Source organism: Pelodiscus sinensis, chromosome 4 (assembly GCF_052426305.1).
Source record: "Pelodiscus sinensis isolate ZL-2025 chromosome 4, ASM5242630v1, whole genome shotgun sequence".
Lineage (NCBI taxonomy): Eukaryota > Metazoa > Chordata > Testudines > Trionychidae > Pelodiscus > Pelodiscus sinensis.
Window position 1 is genome coordinate 95,131,838 of NC_143055.1, and position 27,174 is coordinate 95,159,011.

The 27,174-nt window shown below is 39.4% G+C and overlaps 1 protein-coding gene and 1 long non-coding RNA gene across 3 annotated transcripts in view; one reads left to right on the plus strand and one right to left on the minus strand.

Moving 5' to 3' along the window:
- LOC149524552 (uncharacterized) overlaps positions 1-27,174 on the minus strand; it is a 157,801-nt gene that overhangs the window by 78,835 nt on the left and 51,792 nt on the right. The gene's annotated exons all lie outside the window — the stretch shown is intronic.
- HHIP (hedgehog interacting protein) overlaps positions 1-27,174 on the plus strand; it is a 110,126-nt gene that overhangs the window by 53,901 nt on the left and 29,051 nt on the right. For both annotated transcript variants that reach the window (XM_014577905.4, XM_006131776.5), the window contains exons 5-8: positions 17,102-17,253; positions 18,214-18,387; positions 21,132-21,275; positions 24,336-24,457. In XM_014577905.4, coding sequence (XP_014433391.1) covers positions 17,102-17,253; positions 18,214-18,387; positions 21,132-21,275; positions 24,336-24,457 — 592 coding nt within the window. The remainder of the gene's footprint in view (positions 1-17,101; positions 17,254-18,213; positions 18,388-21,131; positions 21,276-24,335; positions 24,458-27,174) is intronic.

Sequence of the window (27,174 nt, forward strand, 5' to 3'; positions counted from 1 at the left end):
TATTGGGACCAGGATTTGGACATAATAGCATTACTATTCAAATCTCTTTGCTGCCTTTATGCCATTAGTGTTAAATGTTAATGACTTTGTGCCATTAGTGTTAAATGTTAATGATGTCTTTGGTAAAGCACTGAAGTCAATGGGACAACTGAAGTGCTTACAGTTAAGAATATGCATTAAATTCTTTCCTGAACTGGGGCCTCTGTTTTCCCGAGAAGATTCAGTTGGGTAAGAATTGAACATTTAATACCTCTGGACCCTTACAGAAGCTGTTAAATAATACAGTAAGGCTATGTCTAGAGTGGCATGATTTTCTGCAAATGCTTTTAACGGAAAAGTGTTTCCGTTAAAAGCATTTGCAGAAAAGAGCATCTAGATTGGCACGGACGCTTTTGCTCAAAAGCACTTTTTGCGGAAAAGCTTCCGTGCCAATCTAGACACGGTTTTGCGCAAGAAAGCCCCGATCGCCATTTTCGCCAATGTGGCTTTTTTGCACAAAACAGTCCTGAGCTGTCTACACTGGCCCTCTTGCACAAATGCATTTGCGCAAGAGGGCTTTTTCCCGAACGGGAGCATCATAGTATTTCCGCAAGAACACTGACAATTTTACATCAGATCGTCAGTGTTCTTGCGCAAATTCAAGCAGCCAGTGTAGACAGCTGGCAAGTTTTTCCGCAAAAGCAGCCGCTTTTGCAGAAAAACTTGCCAGTCTAGACGTAGCCTAAGAGTGTTCTCTCACAATAAAGCATTATTTTAATATGTAAAAATTTCTCAAGCCAGGCATGGATTAAGGCATAGGCATCACACTCAGTTTTGTTCATGGCCCAGCGCCTGGGCCAGATGATGGGATCAGAATTTTTGCTGTAATTTTATTGAAAAAATTATGTTCTTAGCCCAAATGGAGGCAAAGACAAGCTTGAACCTGTGACCAGCCTGCAACAAGCATTCCAAGAGGTGCGAACTTCCCCATTCATCTTAATTCTGAAACCTTCTGCCACCTTATGGAAGAACAAAGGCACAGCACTGAGTTAGGTTGTGCTTAGGTCTTCAGATTATTTTAATTCATTCTACCTGAAAGTTGTTGATATTTTTGAAAACCTCAACACTTTTTTCCCATAGCAGGACTAATCAAAACAAGACAAAGCAACAAATTCAAGCCAACTGAAAACTTGCAATAAAACTAGGAATATTCTCATTAGATTTCCGTCTTGTACAATGTTTAAGATCTTAGTCCTTCCATCCTTCCCCCACTGTCAGTTTCTTACAAGAATATGCCAGAGCATATTAATTTGTGACCATGAATAAAAATGTCATATTTTAAGTGGAAGAAAACACATTTTCTCCCATGCTTACAAATGACTTATTAATTTACAGTCTGAAATATGCAGTGACCCATAAATCTTAATTTAGTGAGGGTGCTTTGTTTACATAATTATAGACTGAGTCCAAACAAGTTCAAACAAGTTATTTCCGGGGTTGATTTTTTTATCAGTTTTCTAAACAGGGTTACAGCATTGTGTGTACTATAACAGTAGGACTTAGAGCATGCTACTTTTTTAAAACTCTTTTGGAATTAATAAAGATTATTACGGTGTAATAATGACCACACCCATAACAGAATAAACAACTATTGTATCATGTGTCTCATCAATTAATGTAGATAAGTTGATTAGAGTTTTTTTTATGTAAATAATTGTTAACATAGTTCTCTATTTTATCAAAGGTTCACAGGGATTAGAGTCTAATTTGTTATTTTAGTAAACTGTACCTTTAAATTGTTGACATATTATAAGTTGTATAAATAGAAACTCTAAATCTCTTCAAAAATGTGCTTTTTAATGTATGACCTTTAAGTCACAGCAATCTGTTGCATAACTCTGCAGGGGAAGTCACATGGTGGAAACCTCATATTTCCTTAAATTTATAGCTGTTTCTTGGTGGTCTGAAAGATTTTTTTTAAAAAAAGTTCCCTTTCAAAGTAGTAATCTTACTAAATTGTTTAATGTTTGCTCTATTACAGGTCAATGTAAGTTCTTATTTAGATTTATAATAGTGAAAACTTGCTTGTAATGTCAGGGACATGGGTGTTATATTTCATTCTAATGAAGTGAAGATAATGTCTTTAGCTGCATGACCATCATATTAGCTATAGTCTTTGAAAAAATCTTTATAGAAAGTAGGGTTCAGATTTATTAAAGACAATTATGTACTCTTAAGATATGAAATCGTGAGCTAGAGCAGAGGTTTTCCAAGTTGGGTAGCAGGCTTCCTTTGGCTGGACACAGCAAATCACAGAAAATGGGAGCTACAAGACTCTAAGCCTATGGGTGCTTAGACAAAGTGTCTCATGGCTGCCAGTGGCTTACCCAAGTGGGCCTGCGTTGGTGATTTGGGTCCTTAAAGAACAAGATCTGTGTATTAAAAGGAAAAGTGAATGGGGTAATATCTTTTGTTGGATGAGCTTCTGTTGGCAAAAGGGAAAAGCTTTTGAGCCCACTGGTTCTTTTCTAATATTTTGGGACTGACACAAAAGAAGGCAAACAAGATCAATGTACTCAGGAATTGGTTCTGTAGGAAATATGACCCCCAGAAGAAGTTTGTTTTGTAAAAAGAAAAATCTTACATGCATTGACAGAAAAATATTGCTTTCAGTTAAAAGGTGTAGGTAGGATGTCATTACTCCAGTAAAAACGTATAGTTAATTAATAGCCTTCCATCTCCACAAAAATGCTTAGGATGCAAAATAGCAATCTGTAACCTATAATGGAATAAAAAGTTAACCACCACTCAGACTTATATAATACTAAAATCAACAGGGTAAATCCATAAGAAATGCCGCACCTACAAAATCCATTGTTTTCACTATTTTATTTTCCCTAACAATGGAAATCAAAATTAATGCTTAAGATATGACAATGATAATCTATTGCATAGTCTTAGGGCCTGCCACTGCAAATGCATGGTTTCTCAATGAAACAGACTGGCTGGTATTGCCATAAAAAGATAGTTGAAGGAGCTGCTACAGAAAGAGGGGCAATAAACTGTGATTTGATTCCTTAGATATTTGGGACACCGTACATGAAAGGCTTTATCTGTCAGCAAAGCAGATCTGTAATTTACTTGCGCCTCTATTGTCGGCAACTACACAAAATTTAAAGAGGACTAGATTTTGAAAGTATGGGGAGTACTGTCGTATGCATACATTTGCCTTACCTACTTGCTTGAGTTATGGGGAGGCGAAAAGTTTTATGTGCATGAACTTACAAGCCAAACTACCTGTGCCCAATATTGAAAATGCAGTGCTTTATGTTTAAAAGTCCTCCTCTGATGAGTAGATGTCTTTTCACAATTTGAATTAGCTGTAAATGAAGGAACTTCTTTGTTATAGCTCAATGCAGAAAGAATAAATATAGTGAAACTGTGTACTGATGAGGGTTTTTTTGGCATTTATTGCTAAACCGCAGGAAGTGAATTCGGTCAGAGATGAACTTGGTAGGAACAACATTCAAGTCATCTTCAACACTTGCTTCTCCATCATAAGTGCAGTCAAGGACAACTTGGGATGTTTTCACAGAGTAGATGCTGCCAGGTACAGAATTCATCTATGGCCATGTGCCAAAATTTCCAGCTAACATGGTTCAGCTCAAACTGGTTTTCACACATCCAAGTTGCATTCCTCTTCAGACAGGCTTCCAAGCTGATGACAGCTTGAACAGAACCATCAGTCAAAAGATGTACAAACATCATGTCATTAGCTCAAGTGATATTTTACCCCATGGTTTTCAGTGATGCTACTTAAGGACAATATTGTACATATTAAATAACATAAGGGAATAAAGGATGAAACCCAAGGTAGCATAATGCAAGACAAAAACCTAGGTATGGACTTTAACTGGCCATTTTGATTTGTTGGCTCCTGTTTTCCAGGTATTACTTCAGGCACTGAAGAACAATTAAGGAATTCTCTGCACTAGTGTTTAGTCATGATAAATATACACCATTGTCAGGAGTGACAAAAACTGCTGACAGATCTAAAATAACCAAGATAGAACCACAGACAAAATTTATCATAATCAGATGATATGATTATCATAAATGTCACTGATCACCCTGGCCATGCATAGCATGAGCAGGTTTGAAGGTAGTTTGGGATTGGTCTTGTATCTGTTTTGAAACATATTTTGAGTGTCCAACCTATCACCTTTCTCCATAACCTTTCCCAAAAAGAAATGTTTAGCAAAACTGGTCTATAGCCTGAGAGGTCTTTAGCTTCAAAGTGAGTTCTGTTAAGAAAAGTCTGAATACTCACGAATCAAAGAGCTTAGAACCTTTCCCCCTCTATGCAAGAACATCATTTTTCTCTCCTGAGGATTTTACAAGTCAATGAAGATGTGGATAGAAAAGCAAAGATCCATCTCGCCAGTGATTTGTGGCTGGGACCGCAGATGAGTAGCTACAGCTTTGTTAAAAACTGATTAAATTCATCACAAGCCAAGAATAGACACTGAAAACATTGATCTTGACTGATGTATCACCAAGATGCGCATGACATGGATAGTAATAGAAATGTAGCCGTGTTAGTCTGGTGTAGCTGAAGCAAAATACAGGACTATGTAGTCCTTTTCATATGTGTTCATTTTTTTTAATTGTATCCTTTGGTATATATGGTTGTGACTATTTTCTTCCACTATTTGATCTGAGGAAGTGGGTCTGGCCCACGAAAGCTCATCATCTAATAAACCATCTTGTTAGTCTTTAAAGCATGACATGGATGGTTCTGATTAACTGTCCTTATAAATAAAACTAGTTTTAGGCAGGAAGCCGTTTTTCCATCATGTGAGAATGTGAAATTTTAATATTTTTCATTTTAAATTGTTGTGTCATTTGGGAAATCTTGAAAACCATTATGACAAAAATCTGAACATTTTGAATTGGGACAACTTAAACACTTCCTTTTAGATTTGACCTTTTATTTTCTATTTATTTTTTGTTATTTTTCCTATGTCTTTTATAATTCAAAACAAAAAGTTGTTTCAAATGGAAAAACAGAAGTTTGCATTCCAAAAATGTCAATACAGAACAATTTCAAAAGTGTTCTTCAACACATTTTTGAAGTGGGAAATTCATTGAAATTAACACTTTTCCACAGAAAATTTCAGTTGTGCCATTTTAACCTAAAAACATTCCTGAATGGCTCTAGTTAGACATTTCCCTAGTTGTTCATTGATGATTGTCTCAAGACAAACACATATTCTAGATGGCTACGTCTAGACTGGCATGATTTTCCAGAAATGCTTTTAACGGGAAAGTTTTCCGTTAAAAGCATTTTCGGAACAGAGTGTCTAGATTGGCACAGACGCTTTTCTGCAAAAGCAGTTTTTGCGGAAAAGCATCCGTGCCAATCTAGACGCGCTTTTCTGCAAAAAAGCCCTGATGGCCATTTTCGCGATCGGGGCTTTTTTGCGGAAAACAAATCTGAGCTGTCTACACTGGCCCTTTTGCGCAAAAGGACTTTTGCCCGAATGGGAGCAGCATAGTATTTCCGCAAGAACACTGACAATCTTACATGAGATCGTCAGTGCTTTTGCAGAAATTCAAGCGGCCAGTGTAGACAGCTGGCAAGTTTTTCCGGAAAAGCGGCTGATTTTCTGGAAAAACTGGCCAGTCTAGACACAGCCTATAAGTAAACATACTCCTCTAATTAGTCCATACCCCTGCTATGCGCCTCACCCCTTTTTGTTTTGTAACTGTACATGCTATATACATTCCTTCACTACAGTCTACAAAACTATTTTTCCATTCTCAGAAAGAAACATACTTTTCATTCATACATTTTAAGCCAAACCCAAATGGAATTAGTTTTCTGCATGAATATTTCCTGAATGTCTACAATTGTCAGCACTGCTGTGGATTTCCATCATTCTGCTTCTACACACATATTTTGAGTAATGAAGAGTGAACTGCAAGTTTTCCACCATCCTGCTTTTTCCATTTAGTATATTTCATAAAAATACTGATGTCTGTCTCCAAACTAACTGAGAGCATAAATAAAACCAGAGCTACATGAACAGTTCATAGCAAATAATTTACCTGATAAATTTTGACTCTTCTTCTACGCACAAAGTATTAATGAGCAAACCAATATTTCCTTGGATTTAAACTTCAATTGATTTTACTTGACAGATTAGGTGCATTTTTAATCTATTGTCTGAATACAAATAATTTGCAGTATTTTAAATCTGAGCTGCTCATTAGTTTTTCTTTCTGGACCACACAGATCTTTTACCAGGCATCATTCTTACAAATATAGGAATACCATAAGATTTAATGGTTGGAAGGTTTAAATTTAATTTTGTCTCATCATATTCATATAGAGTGATGTGCATGCAATATCTCTAGCAAAAAATAAAGGTGCAGTCAGCCTTTCTTGCTTGTTTAATTGATTATGTGCCAGAGCTCAGGTTTGGGGCACCATGCCCCTTGATGTATCTCATAAAATATCCAGCTACTAGTATAAAGTCTCCCATCTATAAGTTCAAAATTCATCACCAACCCCAGAACGTTGTTTGAGCACATATGATTACTTAATGTTTTTGTAAAGCAATCCCAAAAGAGGCACAAGTACAAAAATATTTTTTTTAGCTTCACTTGTCCAGTTTTCAGAAAAATCAACCACATTATTTGCTATGACAAAATGGTGAGGAATACATACACCATGTGACTCTTTGGAATGAAAATTCTGATTATGCCAAGAATTTGGCAGGTCATCCATTGAAAAATCACTAACATATGCAATTGAAATCTGTTTTGGAGATGTATGTCACATCCTTATCAAAACTATGCTGATGCTAAATATAGGCAGAAATATGCTTCTCCATGCCTACAATTTTCTGCAGTCCAAAAGTTCTTCGGATGTTAAAGAATAACTAGCATTCAATTTATTTCTAGAATATGCGCACACATTCCTCAGCTACTGAAAAGGTAAAAAATTTCTATATTTCTATGTTTATTAGCAGCTGGGCTAAGACTTTTAAGTGTGTGTCCCTCATCTTCACTGATAGGAAGGATTATAAAATGAATGCTCGGAACAACTACAGTTAAGGTTTCATATGCTTTTCCATTCCAGCATAAATCCATTTTCAATAATCTGTAGCCTTTAACTTTCAATTTTAAAAAAAGTTAATCTGTTTCCAAGAAAGTAAAAACTACAAAAACAACCAAATTGTACTAATTATAGTTAAAAATGTACAACCCTTTTTTTAAACAGCTTTAATGCCAAAATGTTTGGAAGAGGGGTAAAACAGCATACCCCAGTTGAGGGGAAACAAAAAACAGGACTATATAGCACTTTCTGGCATATCCCAGTTGAGGAGAAACAAAAAACAGGACTATATAGCACTTTAAAGACTAACAAGATGGTTTATTAGGTGATGAGCTTTTGTGGGCCAGACCATCTTGCTAGTCTTTAAACTGCTACATAGTCCTGTTTTTTGTTTCAGCTAGACTAGACTAACACGGCTACATTTCTATTACTATCCCAGTTGAGGAGTACCTCTATTCCAGCAGAGATTAGCATTGATTTGATTGAATGAAGACCCACTGACATTACACTTTTCTATAAACAGCACATTTTTAACAATGACAATGCTAAGCCTTTAAACGCTGCAGTTTAATCAAGACTATGATGTACATGTATAATGGCCTAGTACATGTGTGCTGAAAAAATGTACAAATGGTGCATGTTGAATGAGAAGTTTCTACTCCATTCACTGTACTTCTTATAAAGTATGTATTATTAAAATGTGAATTTGGTGTGACATGAATTTAAATGTAGGTGGCTCTCGCACTGTTCCTTCTCATTTATTGGGCACCTGACCTCATTCATAATACCTAGTTAGCCTAAAGACAATATGTAAGGCAGGGGAACCTGTCCCCATGGAAATTTTTGAGCCTGCTCCTTAGATTTTAAATATGTATTTTATCCATAATACTCTCCCCACAAAGAACATTTAAATTAATTCCCCATGAGCCTATGCTGCCTTGCAGTCAGAAAGACTAAATGGCTGCTTTGAAAGATAACAGTTCACAACTAGTAACCAAAGAAGAGATGCAGAAGAGCTTTTAAGGCAGGGTAGTGCAATATCCAAAAACACTACAAGGTCACCTTCCCCATCTACATTTAACTTAAAAGTGGTTATTATTCGGTACCTAGTATTTGCACAAATCAACATTCTGTTTTTAATTTACTCACAGATGATAACTGTTGTTAATCTGTGGTGAATTATACTCCTAAATTTCCATATAAAATGGTAATGGTAAAAAAGCATGAATTTGTTTTCAATTACTGTAGTCTAGAGTTCATTGTAGAGTAGTCCATTTTACATAAGCTCTGTCAAACTTGCCATGTATTGCTGCACACGCACTTCTCTTTACTCCTTTCTCAGTAGAGAGGGACTTTAAAAATAGAACTGATTTCAAAGTGTTATGGGTTTTGTGTTTATATCTGTGACAATTTGTTGTTTTTAACAGCTCAGGGAGATCTTTGCACTGCAATAAGATTTTTTAAAATGGTGTACGTTTATTTTTGTAGCTGTGATAGAAGCTGTGATGATCCGTTGAAATATCTTATTGTTTAAAATCAAAATTGTATTCCAATTAATGACAAAGTTGACTGAACTCACTAACATCTTTCTCCTTTTGGAAACAATGCTTTTTTAAAGATGAAATGCTTTTCAAAAATAGCATTAATGACAAGTAGAGATGTGTCCTGGATACATGGCTAAAGCATGAGAAGACCACCTCTGTAAGAATTGCCATCCACTTGGGTCATTGATAGAATAATTTAATTTACTAAATGGGTTAAAACTGTACTAGGAACAGTATTAAAATATGATCCAAGGAAAATGTTTCCTTTTTGGGTTGAAAGGGGTAACTTGTGAAAATGTAAAATCAAAGTTTGTTATGATTAAAAAGTCATTACTAGATTTTTATTAAAGGGTTCATGCATATGTTAATATTAATGTAATCAGCCAGCTTCTCAGACCAAGCCAGCTTTCTCTCTTGGACCTTTCACAATATTTTATAGGGATATTATAAAAAGAGTGGCAAGACATTCATCACCACATAGAGATGGAAAAGTCCTGTTAGATCATTTGACCCTTTCTCCCCACTTCCCTAATTACTGAAGTCAAGTTTTACAAGCCCCAATTCCACCTCCTCCCTTGAGAGACCAATTCCACAACAGAATAGACCTCGCTCTCTGCCTGCAGAAAGACTACCAGGCCTGGACAATTTGCGGTTGTAAAGTACTGGGGAGGGGAGATATAGAAAAGCAGACTTGCCAAAAAGCATGGCTAGAAAGCGATATGGGGTCGGCCTGGACATTAGGGGGCATGTTTATTGCCTTCCCACCATGGTTTCTACTGGTGAAACACGGAGTGGCTGATGAAAATTAAAGCTGCCATTTCCTGAAAGAAAATCCCTGAGAGGACTGAGGTGGAATCACTATCTGCTTTTCCCATAGGATCACTGCTGCATATGGATCAAGGGGCCAGTCTGGTGCAGGAAAGTGTGAAATTCACATATTCTTGAACCAGCTTCACTAAATGCAGTAATTATCTGGCCTTTATTGTGAGCTTCCCTTATCCAGATCTCATTCCCACCATTTTCTATTATTCCAGTTCTCCTAACATAGAACAGTACATGAAGTTTCCCAGTCCAGACACAGACATAACATGGGCTCACTGCCACCTCCTATCAATCGCACTCCCAGTCAGATATCTCTCTGCCCAGAACCTCTCAGTTATTGGCTGGCTTTTGGCAAGTTTAAAAATTTTAACTGCTTCCAACCAATAAGTGGGAGCATTGTTAAAGCAAGACTCAAGTCTTACTAGGGGAGTGTGAAGGAGGCAATCTGTGGGTTTGTGTTATTTTAGTTTCTGGATTTGTAAATTTCATATACTTTCTTTAGGAAAACTGGAAGAAAGGATTGTATTGTCAGGGGACCAGGATTGCCATTTGGATTAAGTTAAAAGACTTGCCCGGCAGAACAGCAAAATCTGGAATAGAGGAATTTTTAAAAAATACAGAGGACTAGGAATAGAAGTGAGAGGTCCTGCATTTAGTGGCTTATTTCCACAAAGGACTGTGAAGGTAAGGAAAAGAAAGAACAAGCTGTAAAGCAAACAAGGGCATATGAAATTTTGAGTTCTTGCTTTAATTAAAATCAGAAGAAAAACGGGAACATGGGGTCATTTTTAATCTACTTGTGTCAGCTGAAAATCCTAAAAATCCTGGTCTACATACTAGCTCACATCTAAGCTCACAAAAAAATCCTTAGGTTTTGGCAATATTATGATATATAAAATATTTACAGTATATTCCTGCTAAATAAAATATACTCCTATAAATACTCATATTCCTCCACAATTTCAAAAAAAGCCTCCCTCAAAATTCCTACACAGTTGTTCTCATATAACATCTTATTGTCGTTAGGCCTTTCGATAGGTCTAATTTCTGGTTTTAAGGGTTCATTTGCAGCTTGTAAATGACATTCACAATGAGGCCTAAAAATAATTACTCTATAGAGAGCTGCCTTGTAAAATTGAGAAATAAAATGTCACCGTTGACATACTCTATGAGGCACTTATTTTTGTGTGCATGAATTTTAGGGAAGAAATCTGTAAAATGGTGCCTGAGCCACAATTCAATAATTATGTGTGCGTATGACAGCAGAAGAAAAGGTATGGCCAGCACTGGAGGGGCAGTGACAGTTTTGCATGTGTTCAGAGAGCACAAAACAACTTATCTCAGTGGCTCCCTATGTTTTCTACAAATTGTAGAATTACAGATAGGAACCACATGTGCTGTGCACCCCAATAGTTGTTTAACAGCCCATAGCAATACACCTAGTTTATAGCAGGAAGTGAAAACTACATCATTTCAATGAATTCCTCTCTCTAAATATTCATACTGCTCTCATCACAATGCTATCTGATTGACTACCAAGGAAACTTTTGAGAAATAGTCTGTAATTATCAACATCGGATTTTAGCTGACACCTCCACTTTGTGGCTGGTTCATTTGGGTTGTTAATGTATCTGGGCCAAATGTTGCCCTTATATGAATGCACAAATAACTTGCATTGGTGTCCATGGGATTTGTGCATGTGTATCTGAGGTCAAAATATAACCCTAGACATATTCTTAAATATATTGGAAGTTGAAGGGTGTTGCTAGAAGAAACTGAAGGACAGCAGTGTGCCCTCAAGATGGAAACATTCTCAACTAGTGTTTAAAAAAGGTTTATTTGGAACAACAATATATTAGAGCTTACAACTTAGCAAACAAAATTGACAAACTCTCTACAAAATGCATCACATTATGAACAAGGAAAAAGCGAAATACTGAAGGCGCATAGCTATGCCTCTTCCTTGCTGACCCACACAGCCTGAGCGGAGATGCCCAGAAACCATCTCTGTCTAAAGCTTAATAGCTCTTGGATGCTGGGAGGAGCACTGAGAGAGGTGACCCTTACTACTACTGCTGCTGCAGATTAGGTGTAGGTAGCAGCGGTGTCTATGAAGCATGGCAACAGCATGTGCCTCTTTGAGATACCTGAGATACCTGTTATACCAATATAGGCAGTCTTTTCTGGTTTGCTACTAGATTATGACTGTCCTGTACTGAGATTCTGAGAAAACTGGAGAGCTCCCTGAATCCTCTTCCCGTACCATATTTGGACTGATCCAAACTAGGCGAGAAAGGAGGGAAGAAGAAACAGGCAGCTGTTTAAGAAATGTACCCTGCCATATTAATAGTTGACACCCTCCCTGAGCATCTTTCTCTGAAGTGTTTTTTTTCTGACACAGAAAATGAATAAAAGTGAATGAAACCAACTCTCTGTTGCAGCCATACAAATCTCTTGGCTTGGCACATGGAACGTATAGTGATGACAGAGGCAGAAACAGGCCCAAGTCTGTGGAGGTGCTTACAGTATTTTGATGGTGGAGCTTAACATGCCCACCAGACACAACCATGCCATAGGCATAATTGTTTTTCTTCATGGTAAAAGTCTTAAGCTACACATTGTCTCTCTGCAAGAGGCCCCTTGAATGCAGATATAGAGATAATTAGGAAAAAAGGTCGAGTTATTTATTTTCTATTATTGATAGAAGTGGGTTTGGGCTCCAAATATTCTAATCCTTTATGCAGCATCTCCCAATGCTTTCTTCTACCTATTCATGGCTTTCTCTCTCCCTCTCTTTTGCCCTTTTTTTCCTGACCTTTCTCTGGAAAGTTCGTCATTTTCTCTATATGGTGAAGGTTGTGGAAGGCAGCTTTTCATATTTTAAAAGTAACCCTTCACTCATCCTTATTTAGCAGTACAACTCCCACAGCTAGTGGGACTTGGGTTGCAGAAATCAAAAACTATTTCCTAATGAGAGCTTTCAGATTATCAAAACATATTTAATGTTCTTTACTAAAAGCCCCCAAAAATCAAACATAGGACTGTTCAGATTTTTAATGGAACATATTACATGGGAAACAGATTAATTAAAAAGATTGCTCAGAATAGCCTGTATAGTAATGTGTTTAAATATGCTAAAAAATTACTGCAGAAATGATTTAATCCTGTGAGTCAAAATATTTTAAAAATATTTTCACATACACGCACCCTTTTCTTAAGTGAAAAAATACTACTGATTACCAATTTAAATTTGGATTGTCCAAATATTATTGGTCTAGATATTGGACAGACTACACATTTGTTAAACAAATACATAATACTGTTTTACCTCACTAAGCTTTATTACTGGAATTGTTTACAATTAGATTAGACCAGGGGTCTCCAACCTTTTTAAGCACAAGATCACTTTTTTAATTTAAGTGCAATCCAGGATCTACCTTTTGCCCCACCTCCTTCGTGCCCCTTCTCCAAAGCTCTGCCCCCACTTACTCCATCTTTCCTCCCTCCCCCATCCTTCCTCCCTTTTATCAGGCAGAGGCAGAAGGTTGGGGTGCAGGCTCTGGTCTTGGGTTAAGGGCTATGGAGTGTGAGAAGGGCTCTGAGCTGAGCCTGGGGCAGAAGTTGCAGTGTAGGAGGGAGTTCGGGGTAAGGTTCTGTAAGGGAGTTTGGGTCTAGGAGCACTCAGGACTAGAGCAGGGGCTTGGGCAAGAAGGGGTACGTGACTGGGACAGGGATTCAGGATGCAGGCTTCAGCTGGACACTGCTTACCTCAAGTGGCTCCTGTGTGGTGGTGCAGTGGGGCTAAGGCAGGCTCACCCCTTCCCTGGCCCTGCACCCCTCTCAAAGCATCCAGCAAACTCCCTACATCCCAAACTCTGTTGTGCTCCTCACCTCCATTCTGTGGAGATAGAATACAGCGTGGGAAAGGGAAACAGCTCCAAGGCAAAGGGCAGGAGATGCATAACAGTGGGGAGAGGGGCAGCTCAAGTGCCGACACTTAATAGCCTCTTGGACAAACCAGTCAAGATCACCTGTCAGAGGCTCCAAGATCTACTAGTAGATCCCAATCTCCTGGTTGGTGACCACTGGACTAGACAAACCACTTGAAAATATATAATAGAGTCCAATTTTGCATGTGGCAGGAAAAGGATTAGATAACACGGGTTAAAGAATTATAGCTGTCAGCCTTAAAACTTGACTGATTTGACCTAAATTAAATAGATTGACATTTTTTCTCAAAACCTCTTCTCCTTCTGCATGTTCTCAAGGTGATAGCCGCTGACTTGAAACAAAAATACTTGTTTAATGCTCTTTTAACTACCCTCAGTACTGCTGAATCAACACCGTTGAAGTCAATGGAGTTACTCCAATATAATGTAGATGCAAATGAATTAAGAAACTAGTCCAAGAATCCAGATTCAAAATAGTGAAGATAAATGTACAGTGAGATATTGATATTTAGTTGAAAATATTGATCAGTAATTTAGTATTTGTAGTATTTTCTAACATACCAGCTGTCAAGAGTCTGAAGCCTAAAGTGTTACTGTTGAGTTTGGAAACCAAAAATCTATTACTAAAAAGAAAACGGAGGATTTTTTTTTTCCAGAGAAAAATGTAAACCTTAAAAAAAATCATCAAGTCTTGACTACTCTGATTCACAGTGTCAACATGAGCTCCCTACAGAAATTTTATTTGGTATTACTACAAACTAAACAATGTAAAGCTCATAGCATTGCAGAAAATGATATCCTGACCTGTACAGTAAATATGGTTTCAAAAGATACAGAACCTACAGAAATTACTACATTTGAAATACTGTATTAGTGACATGGCTGAACATAAGCAAATACTTAACAATACAACTTGATGAGTCAAGTGATGTCTCTGGTACTGCAGAGGTTCCAGCATTTGAGAAAGATGTTTACTAAGATTGAAGGTGACTTACTAATTTGTAAAGAGGAGACTGCTCATCTGAGACAATAAAGGTTTTCCACATTCAGTGCAAGGCCATGTATTGCCATCTGTGGGAACAGTGCAAAAGCAGTGACAAGTAAGAATACTAATCTGGTAACATGGCTGTAAAACACCACACAAAGTGCCTTACAGCGTCAGTGTTTCATACACCACCAATTTCTAACTGGTAAGAAAATGTCTGGAAGTCTGTGCCAGCTCCTTCATGAAGGTGTGAACCTAAAGTAGCAAACTCCATAGAAGCTCAGTAATTCACTTTGGGTGGTAGAATTTGTTTGAATTGCCATTTTTGGGCATCTAAATGAGCTGATTATTCTGTCCAAAGGGACAACAAGAGTGGCTGTCTACACACAACAGGGTGGAATCATGCATCAGAAAAGTTGGAAATTTATATTCTCTGTTTTTTAAAAAACCCTCAGATTTGTTTCCTGTTTCTATTAAGGTAAGCTGGTTAAAACTCTCAAACTAAATTAGCAACTACAATAAATTCAGACCCAGCTGCGGGATTGTGTTTTGATGAACCACAAAGGAGAAAAAGTGGATTACCAACCCCTTTAGTTATGATGCTGGTAACTCAGTAGCACTGACTAGGCCACTGCAAGATTTCTTTGGCAGATTTACTTTCTGACTACATTTTTCTAGGAAAGAGCTGCATTTATTTTGGCTTCCTCTGGGGGGGAGGGGAAGATCCAGCTTTAATTGTACAAACTATGAAGGGTCTCATCCTATTTTCATCCTCATTTCTCTAAGTCAGGTTTCTCTGCAGTGGTTGTGATAAAACCAAAGTGTCACAATAATCTCACAGGTGAAAATAAATTCAAACTGCACATTTTCCAAATGAGGCCTCATGTTGAACATACCTCAACAGCCAAGACAGGCACGTCCATAACACTGAATTGCAAGTGTATTTAAAAGACCTCACTCTCCTTTTAATTCAGAACTTCATATTGAAAAAAAATTACTTGTACAGACAGTCCCCGGGTTACACGGATCCGACTTACATTGGATCCCTACTTACAAACGGGGTGAGGCAACCCCGCACTAGCTGCTTCCCCCCAGCAGACCAGGGAGACGCGAAGCTAGCGGCCCTCCCTCACCCCAGCAGACCAGGAAGACGCAGAGCAGCTTTTCTCAGCAGACCTCAGCTTAAGAATAAAGGACTGAGGGAAGTGAGGTGTGGGAGAATAAAACTGAGCTCTGGAGAAATGTTTGGCTAGAGTTTCCCCTACAATATGTACCAGTTCCGACTTACATACAAATTCAACTTAAGAACAAACCTACAGTCCCTATCTTGTACGTAACCCAGGGACTGCCTGTATTTGAATGGTGTTTCAGAGGGGTAACTATGTTAGTCTGTAACTTTAAAAACAATGGGTAGTTCTCTGGTACCGTAGAGACTAACAAAAAGGGAGAGAAAGAGAGAATCATGAGCTTTCATGAGCAAAACCCATGTCTTTAGATGTGGGTTTTCTTTCCACTCTGCTCATTTGAGGAAGTGGGTTTTGCCCACGAAAGCTCATGATATTATATATATTTGTTTGTTATTCTCTAAGGTGCAACAGGACATTTTTTTTTAATTAATGGAGTTAAAAGTCTTGGGGGAAGAAGATAAAAAAAGTATTTCTTAGTCTTTAAAGGAAATTACCAGCTCTGAAAGTCTAAGGAATCCTGTCCTAAGCTACCAAATGCCATGATGTAAACAATCACATATGAATTTAATTTGAACCATTGATTAAAATATTCTATTTATTTTTGTGCTCTTCTACAGATGGTATAGTATCTAAAGGGTAAAACAACTCTATATGCTCTCTTTTTATTTATATACAGTAAAATGAAATTTAAGCAATGGTAAAATTACATATATTTTTAGAAGCCAGAAGATTAAATTGCCTTCTATATAAGTATTCTGGTATTTGCATTGTCATAGTATATTATATACACTTGATGCATAACTACAACTCTACTAATCTTGGTGGTAATCATAACAAGAAAAGTTGTTTGGGTATTTTCTATTTTTATTTTTAAAAATAACAAAAACCTTTCCATTGAAGGGCCACATGTAAAACTATGGTTTCTGTGCAGAGAGACTGAGACTGCTTATTACCTATAGTACGCTAGCTATGATGAACAGACCACCATAGTTGTGACAACTAATGTAGCTGCCTCCAGGGTAAAACAAAGGTTTACATATTACACAAGCAATTTAACTGTTTTCTAAACATATTGCCAAGACAGTGGGAGTTGGCAGCCAGCACTGTGTTTTAGATTTTGGATACTTGGATTAGAAGTGACTGCTGATTACAGACCTTTTTATTTGTCTTCTACAAACTACAAGCAACCTAGTAACTCAGCAAAGAATTTTTCACGGCACTTAAACTTGTCTTCATGGTTTCCCAAAGATTACATACACAAATCACTCCATAAAAGTGGGGTAAGAGTCTTGTGCATAGATAACTACACAAGACAATTGTCTTGTTCAAACTCTTAAAGAGTAGCCGAGAGTGAAATGTTTTATAATCCTTTCTGTGCAGTAGTGAGGGAAGAAAGAAAAGAGTTTGGGTAAAGATTATCCACAAGAAAGACTTTTTTTGGGGTTTCAGCTAAAATACAATAAAGAACATAATTAACTTCACAATTCTTTGTGTTTTTCATTTGGCTGCAGGGAGGAGATGAAAGAGGACTGTTAAGCCTTGCATTCCATCCCAATTATAAGAAAAATGGAAAGCTATATGTGTCGTATACTACCAACCAAGAACGGTGGGCCATTGGACCTCATGACCACATCCTAAGGGTCGTAGAATACACAGTATCTAGGTATCATTAAAAGACTAAAAATCAAAAATTGTTCATCCCTCATCAATCTTTGATATTCCTTATTTTTAAAGTGAGCTGTAACATTTACAATGGGCATATTAAGATACTTTCAGGACGTGCCTCTGGATTAATTTCAAACAATAGTTTTGGAACAGCAGTGAGAATATTGCATTATTCTGTTTTTAATACACTTTCAATTCTCATTTTTATTACAGATGTTCCCAAATTATCCTCTAATCTCTTTTGTGACATGGCAATTTCTATGAAATTGTTCAGTGTTTTACTGTTCAGTTCTGTCATTTGACTGAATTTAAGTTTATTGTTAAAAATAAGAAATCAAGACTCTCGTGTAGCTAGTTAGTGGCTGCTAAGCAGTAAATACTTCCAGTGATGGGATGCTCAATGGGGAGGGATCTGAATTACTGCAGAGAATTCTTTTCCAGGTGTCTGGCTGGTGGGTCTGCCCCACACGCTCAGGATCTAACTTACCTCCATAATTTGAGGTTGGAAAGGAATATTTCCCTAGGTCAGATTGGCAGCCAGCCAGGAGAGGAGGGGAGGGGCGGGGCGGGGAGTGTTTGCCTTCCTCTGGTGCATGGGGCATGGATCATTTGCAGGTTTAAATTAATGTAAATGGTGAATTTTCTTTAATTTGAAATCTTTAAATCCATGGTGTCCAACAAGTTCTGAAACAGTAGCCACTATAGTGCCTACTGCTGTAGCAAACTACCCTCAACCGGCCAAATAGCCACATGGTGCTAGTGGCTAATGTGTTGGATGCCATAGCTTTAAATCATGATTTGAGGACTTCAGTAACTCAGCTAGAAATTAGAGATCTGTTACAGGAGTGGGAGGGTGAGGTTCTGTGGCCTGCAAGGTGCTGGAGATAGACTAGATGATCATGATGATCCCTTGTGACCTTTTAGTATATGAGTCTATTTTTATATCTCTGTACCACAGGAAAAATCCACACCAGGTTGATATGAGAACATCAAGAGTGTTTCTAGAAGTAGCAGAGCTACACAGAAAACATCTAGGAGGACAGCTTTTCTTTGGCCCAGATGGCTTCTTATACATTTTCCTTGGTGATGGAATGATCACTCTAGATGATATGGAGGAGATGGATGGTTTAAGGTACAAAAACCCCCAATGAATAGATTCCTTTTTCTTAGTTACTTGTCTTCTGCCATTCAACAATAATTAGTGTCAGCAGACATTTGTGTACAGAGGGACAAAGCCTGCTCACCTTACTCATGCTACTAAGCATTACTGACTTCAAAGCATGAGTTACGCAAATATTTTCAGCAAATTTTTGAAGCTGAAAAACTTTTTCATACATGTGTCAAAGAATTTAATTAGCTGTCTGCAGAAGTTGTGATTAAATTTGAACTAGTGCTATCAATGATTTAAAAAATTAATAGCAATTTTAACCACGCTGTTAAACCCTAATAGAAAAATATATTGATATGTATTTTGGCTGTTTTTTACATATTCAGATATGTTGATGTCCATTACCACAGCATACAGAGTGTGCAGTGCTTACTTTATTACTATTTTTATTCCAAATATTCGCACTGTAAAATAATTAACAAACGAGAGGGGGGAAGTGCTGACTCTTTAAGAGAGCATTTATGAACCTGACCGCTTTTTCAGCTAGCAGCAGCTGCTGTTATCAGTACAGGCAGTCCCCGGGTTACGTACAAGATAGGGACTGTAGGTTTGTTCTTAAGTTGAATCTGTATGTAAGTCGGAACTGGCGTCCAGATTCAGCCGCTGCTGAAACTGACCGCCAGTTCTGACTTACATACAGAATCAACTTAAGAACCCCAGGTGTCCCCAAGTAAGCTGCTGCTGAAACTGATCAGCAGCTGATTCCAGGAAGCCCGGGGCAGAGCAACTCTGCCTCGGGCCTCCTGTAGTCAGCGCTGGTCAGTTTCAGCAGAAGCTGACTTGGGGACGCCTGGGGCAGAGCAGCTGGGGTGCTGCTGGGTTGCTCCAGTAGCGCCGCTCCTCGGTGCTACTGGACCAACCCAGCAGCACCCCATCTGCTCTGCCCCAGGCGTCCTGATTCAGCCGCTGCTGAAACTGACCAGCAGCGGCTGAATCAGGACCTGGGGCAGAGCACCTGGGGTGCTGCTGGGTTGGTCCAGTAGTGCCCAGAGCGGCGCTGCAGGACCAATCGGCAGCGCCCCAGCTGCTCTGCCCCAGGGTCCAAAACAAAAGCCTGGTCTGCTGGGGGGGGGGGCACACTAGCTGCGCCCCCCCCCCAGCAGACCAGGGACACGGGGAGCAGAGCCGCAGCGACAGCGGGGTGCCGCGCCTCTGAGGCTTTGCTCTGGCAAAGCCTCAGAGGCACGGGACCCCGCCGCGGCTGCAGCTTCAGTCCCGGTGCCTGTGGTCTGCTGGGGACGGTCCCCAGCAGACCACAGGCACCCGGACTGAAGCCGCAGCCGCGTGGGGGTCCCGCGCCTCAGAGGCTTTGCCAGAGCAAAGCCTCAGAGGCACGGGGAACCACTGCTGCTGCCGCTTCAGTCCCGGTGCCTGTGGTCTGCTGGGGACGGTCCCCAGCAGACCACAGGCACCCGGACTGAAGCGGCAGCAGCGGCGGTTCCCCGCGTTTCTGAGGCTTTGCTCTGGCAAAGCCTCAGAAGCGCGGGAACCCGCCCGGTGCCCCTGGTCTGCTGGAGACGGTCTCCAGCTGACCAGGGGCACCGGAGCAGCTTATGAACGGGGCTCTCTCGCCCCGGAGCTCGCAGGTAGCAATCCGCCACCTCAACCTCCGGGACGAGAAAGCCCCGTTCGTAAGTGCGGATCCGACATAAGTCGGATCCGCGTAAGTCGGGACTGCCTGTACTCACTCCTGAACCAGCAGGAGACAGGCTCCCTCTGTTCCCGGACACCAGCCAATCAGAACTGGGTACATGAGCAGTTTTGTCCATCTGCTTGTCCCTGTTTCATTGTGTTCAAGTCCACTTGGCCTAACACGGATTTGTCATTTAGAATAATGATTGTATGAGTCCAGATGAAGAGAACTTCCCTCATTAACTGAGAGAAGACGCTGCCCTCACAGGTCTCATTACCTCTGGCAGACAAGTAGATGTTCTGTAGATTTTGCAACAAGTGCATGGGAGCCAGACTGAAGAATACATGTAATATGTTTTTGGAAATGTATATACAATAATGGAGACTGAAACAGATTATATATAGGGCAGGACAGAAAGCAATTAATACTTAGTCAATTCATGTTTTTGCAAAGAGGTTTTAATAGTATAAAACAAAATTATCCTTTTCCCATCCCCATCATGAATGTTATAAGAAAGTGTTTTTGCTTTGTTCTATTCCTTCGAACAAAACAATTCTTATTAATTATTATTATAACAATTCCTGTCAGAACTCTATTCAAAGTATGAAAGGAATTTTATTTTTACAGCTAACCTTTGGAACTCATTGCCACTAGATAGCATTCTTTAATCCAAGAACAGAATTTAAACCCATATTAAATACACAAACACACACATCATATAGCTATATAATGAATACATCCACAAGCTACCTTAGATAAGATGAAACATAAAAGGGACGTAAACCCTCATGTTTCAAGGCATAAACCAATTATCAGGGTTTGAAGAAACTTCCCCATTAGTAGATTGTTTCATAAAGGAGCACTAAATATAATCCTGCCAGAGACAGGATAATGAACCAGCTGAACCATTGATCAGTTCAGGGATGGTAGTTCCCATGATTAGTATATTCCAGTCTACATGTGGCTGTGTGAAATAGATGGTTCCCTTTACTGCTTCATTGCTATATTTCATCTATATGGTGCTTCAGCTGAAATACTTTTTAAAATCAATTATGTTATCTTCCAACTTTCTCAGTGATTTTACAGGTTCTGTATTACGTCTGGATGTAGATACTGATTTGTGCAATGTTCCTTATTCTGTACCACGGAGCAACCCACATTTTAACAGCACCAATCAACCTCCAGAAATTTTTGCACATGGACTCCACAATCCAGGCAGGTAAGTATGTTGTATTTGTCATTGTTGAGGAGTAGATACTGTTGTGAGCCAGGTGGTTTTAGGTTTGCTAATTCCAGAACCAATTCTGCTTTCAGATGTTTTATACAACCAACAGGAGCAACAGACATCAGAGGATAGAAATCTACCCATAGAAGTAGAGTTTAGCACACCAAAATAATAATAATAATTGGAAGGAATATGTCACCGAATCTTGAATAGCACCCTTCTGGAACTAGGCCTTTGCAAAACATCCGTCAGGGCAAGTTGGGACCAGAGTTTTGTAACTATATTTCCAACTGAGTAGCACAGTTTACTCTTTCTTTGTAAGGAGGACAATCATTTCTCTATTATGAAAGTGAAAATATGGCAGTGGGATACAGGAGTTCTTCAGAGAACTATTTCAAATCAAAGCTGCTTTGACTACAAGTTGTTTCTTATAGTCTTGTACAAGCTAGTGTATCTTTAATACCATCCCTTAAATGGTTGTATCTATCCAAAGCATAGCAGATGCCTGGCGAAATAAGAAAAAACAACTGCAGCATTTGAGATTAATTCATACCTTCAGAGATCCCAAAGAAAATAGGGTTATAGAAGCTGATCAACAGTATCTTCTTGCCCTTGGAGTTAGTGGCTTCTTGATACAGATGGAGGCAAATTCATAAGATTGTTCAAGGAAGTTGGCACTGCTGTTGCTCACGCTGTACCTGTCCTGAGCAAAGAAAGTGTATAGTTCTTCGCAGAACACTAATTTCATTTTTAAAAAGGAAAAAAAAGAAGTAATGCATTCTTGTCCATATGTCTATTTTCAGAATATGGAAAATTTGCTGTAGTATTTTACCATTATTTGACTATTTTTTAAAGGGTTTAATCAGAGATAGCAGGGTTTAGTTAGCTCAGGAGTGGTCAAGAGGGCCTCCATGGGTTAATCTGGCCTGCGAGGTCCTGCTGCTCCCACCGCCCTCCAGGCCAATCACAGCTGGGGGGCAAGGAGAGCGCAAGAAGTCTCCTCCCACCCTGATCCTGCCCAGCAAGTAGTGCATGGCGCTTACACGGGGGCCAGGCAGGAGAAGACTTTTCACGCTCCCCTTACCCTCAAGTCCTGATTGGCCCGGGGGAGGGGAGGTGGGCATAGAGTCTCCTCCCACCCTGCAAGGGGCTTGGCATTTAGAGTCAACTGCCAGCTGCTGCTCAGCAGGCGGGTGACTAAGCATGGCACTCCTTTGCAGGGTGGAGGCAGACTTCACATGCTCCCCCTTCCCCCAGGCCTTGATTGACCTAGCGGCACAGTGGGGAGTGCACAAAGTCTCCTCCCACCGCCAAGGGTGCTGCGAACTGCCATCTTTTCAAAGCAACTGGTGGATCTCTCGGGGGGAGGTGCTCCCCCACCCTCAGACCAATCAGGGACCGTGGGCAAGGAAGCACATTAGTGTCCTGGCCCTGCCCCTTCCACCTGAGATGCCGTCTCCTTCTGGGGCAGGCAAGGGCTACTTCAAAAATTTCTGAAATGGCTCCCGGCCAAAAATTATTGCCCATGCCTGAGTCAGCTAGATATGCAGGTGAAATGCAGGAACTTTTTCATTCTATTCACAGCTCTGTTACATGCTTATTCTGTGTCACTGGGCGAATCAATTAGCTATGCCTCGGATTCCCTCTCTGAAAAAGGAGATAGTAATTATGGAGGGAGAGAAAGCATGTAAATATTAATGATTGTAAAGTGTTTCTGAAGATACAAAGATACATGCTTAGTATTATATTAAAAATCTTTCAATACATCTTTGTATAAAGGAGTGAGTGAAGGTATGCTATATAGTAGGGAATATTTTTCGCAGTTCGATAGCAATAATACTAGAGTCATCAGAAGTCAGCTAATAAAGCCATCAGGAAGCTGTTTAAAATCCTCAGATGTTTGTACAGATTTCTCACTGTTCAAAAAATATATTTGATAGAAAAAAAGGACAGAAAATTTTCAAGAAATGTGTCATGTTTTGAAGTGGCGGAAACGAAAGTGTTTTTTAAAATCATGCCAGAGACATCTGTTAGCTTAATGAAAGAAAAGATAATTAAAGTAGCCACTCCAACTTATAATGAAGTGTAGAGGAATATAGTTCTGAATAGTTGAGAGGTTAAAATAGTGAAACTTTTTTCTTAAATAAGGAAAAAAGGCAACTAGAAAACAAACAGAAACATCTGGTGCAGTCCAAACAATAACAAAGAGCAAAGGGATCCATGTAATTTGTAGTTCAGCAATTAGGGGTGGTAACGTTAAAAGGAAAGTCTACGCACTACAGTTTAAGTCAATAATTGATGTCACTTTGTGGTGTAAAAAAGCCCTACCTCTGAACAACTGAAGTTTTGCACTATCCACACCAGCACTATTTTGGCAGGAGATGTTCTCCCGCAGATGTAGCTTCCACTTCTCACTAAAGTGAAGTAATTATGCCAATGGAAGATAATTCTATCATCGGCATAGCACCTCTTCACCAGATATGCTACAGGGGTGCAGTTGCATCAGGGCAGCTATGCTGATGTAGTGCTGGAGTGTAGAATTGCCCCATAACATTTAAGGCCATACTTTGAAAAACAGAAGAAATTCAGTTTGGTTAAAAGAAGCTGTTGTTCTTTTGATTCCTTTCCATGGGGCCAAAACTACTATGTAATAAGAATCAAGTAGCATAGATTTTGTGAGCCTTACAGAATTAAAGTACCAATCATTTCAAACATTATTCAGCAGAGCTCAATGCTTGATGATAAATAGGAAAAAAGTCTACAGAATAGATCATGAGACATAAGGGTTTTGATGGTGGTGGTGGTGGTAGTGGAGGGTTTTTTGTCATAAGAGTATGAATACTTTCTTATATACACAGACTTATTTTCTCTATGATCTGAGCACAGCGATTAATATATGCTGCAAAAATAAACAGACCACAAAGAGCATAGTCCTTCAAAATTTGACTCTTCAGTCTATTAGTAAAGAAATAAGAGTCCATAAGAAGTACAACTAGGTCTTCCCTTTGTCGTACCATCTCTTTTATGACTTCTCTAACCCTTTTTGATGCACAGGTGTGCCGTGGATCGTCATCCAACAGATGTAAATATTAATTTAACAATACTTTGCTCCGACTCAAATGCAAAGAATAGATCTTCCGCAAGAATTTTGCAAATAGTAAAGGGGAAAGACTATGGTAAGTTTTATCCAGTGTAAAACTATTATGAAAAACAGCCTTTGAAAGGTCCTTTGGAATTACCTTTGGAATAATAAAGATGATAATATTGCTATGTTACGGTTCATTGCCATAGGAAAATAGGAAAAAACAAATAAAAAGGAATATTGTAAATTTAATAGGAAACCATTGAAAGATACAAAATAGAAGCAAATAAAGGAAAGAAAAGAAAAGAAAATGTAAGTGATTGAGGACTGTCAGACATGTTTGTTACCATATGTGACTGCTCAAAGAAAATTTTCTGAACAATCAGGAAGTGATGAAAATGTATGCTCCCTCATTCACATGTAACCGCTTCACATACAGAATTTAAGTACAGGCAGTCCCCGAGTTACGCGGATCCGACTTATGTCAGATCCGCACTTACGAATGGAGCTTTTCTCGCCCCGGAACTCGCGGGCGGTGGGACCACCCAGACGCGCAGTGGTCCCGCCACCGCGAGTTCCGGGGCGAGAAAAGCTGCTCCGGGTGTCCCTGGTCTGCTGGGGCAGTCCCTGGAAGTAATGACATTTCCCGCCAGCTCCTTGGACTGGGGCTCTGCGTGCTGCCTCTGCCATGAGTGCTGGCTCCACAGTTCCCACTGTCTTGGAACTGGGGCTAATGAGAGCTACAGTGCCTGAGGGAGATGTCACTGCTTCTGGGGAGCCAGCTGAGGGAAGCACCAGCCGGCTCCGACAAACTGTTTCACCATGCAACTCCCAGCCCTGAGCCTTTTCTGCACCCAATCTCCCTCTCAGACTCAGCACCCCAGTCCCTCTCCCATGCCCCAACTGGATGGGAAGACTGCCAGATGAAATATGTATGGAAGGACTTGGATACCTGGGAAGGGGAGAACTATAATGACCTGGCAGGAGGGGCAAGCCATGAAGTGAGAGCACCCTGAGTCAGAGAGAGAGAGAAGCAGCAAGACAAGCAAATGAGTGGAAAAAGAGGGCATAAGATCTGGAAAGAGCTATTAAGCATCCCCGCTATACGACGGTTCTGCACTAACGTCGCTGATGCTTGTAGGAACTGTTGGATTATAAATCCTCCCATTCCCCACTCTTACATTGACCAAAAAAAAGACCAAATGGAAGTCAGCTGCAGGAAAAAAATTTCCCACGTTATGTCATTTCACTATATGGCTACATTTTTTTGAACATATGTTGGACATATAGTGGGTATGCCCTGCAACCTCCAAAACAGCCAGAAGGTGCCCTAGCAGTGACTGGGAAACCATTACAACAACCAAATAGTGAAAGTATTGAACTCTTTAAATTTCATTAAATATGTGCTGTTGAGAAATGTGCAATAAAATATTACTTTACAAGTCATAACATGGCACACAGTATAAAACTTAGTTTTAAAGAATTGCACATAATTTCTATGGGCTTGGTACTATTATTTCTAAATAATTCTATGAATTACATATAACGTTAAAAGTTTGATACTTGCTGAGGACACTTCTAGATTCAGACAAGCCAGATGACCTCAATTCAGAGCTTCTGCCTATATTAAACATTTAACGGCTTCTAAATTCATTATGGTAAAGTGGGGTAAAGATCAAAGCAATGTCACCTGCATGGTATTAAGGCCTAATGTAATTTCATAGGACATAAGCCATGTAGGTGCTTTCACCGATTTACGTATACCCATTTTTTCCCCAATCTGTACTGTACTTTGAAAGTAGCACAGCTGAGCTGGCTCATGCAGTAGTCCACATAAGTAATACAGTCATTTCAGTTTTAGTTATTTCACATATTTGGTGTGTGTGTTTTATGAAAGCCAAGCCAAAGAAAAACCTGGTTTGAAACGGATTTGGTAAACCACTGCTCCAATGGAATTTTTACTGCATCTCTACTGAAGATCAAACTAAGCAATATTGTGGCATGAAATTGTATCCATCTAGAAGAACTTGCCAGAGCTCGTGCAGTGATCAGTTGCTTAAATAAAATAAGATAATAATTTCTCTTCTCCTCCCGCCCCCATGTATAATGTAATCCCTTATGCTTATAATCTAATCTAGGAAATTCGCTTAAACTGGCAGTCCAACTGCAACCATATTCATGTAAAATAAAAATATCTATTGGATGTAACTTTGATTTAAAATCACATAATTGTAATAACATTTGAGTTTGGTTTCAACCTATGTAGTCTTTAAATATAATTTGATAGCATACATAGGATTGTCTGTACATTAATATTGTTGAGATTATGTAATAAGATTTAACAATGCAGTTCTGTAAGAAAAAATGCATGAGAGTGTTGTCAACCATAGCATCAGTGTAACAGCCTCAGCCTTAATAAGAAACTACAGCCAGCAATACTGATGCATGATACTGAACAGTAAAGGCTCTTTGCATTAAGAAACTGACCTTAAAAGAAGGTACTATAATTTAGCGAATATATCCGCACCCGAATATACCCCGCACCCGAATATACCCCACAGTTTTTTCTATTTGAGTAAAAAAAATCTTGTATACTCCGCACACGAATATAACTCATGGGGTATACAAGACTTTTCTGTGCTGGGGGTATATTTGCTGGAGGTATATTTATGGTGCAGGGGGGTGGAGGGGAGAGATTAGCCACTCACCACACAAGGTTCCAGCGCAGCCGCCAGCCTCCGGGTGGGGGAATGCTCATCCCACAGGTTCCTGTGCAGCCGCAGGAAGGGGCAGGGGAGCAGGAACCACCAG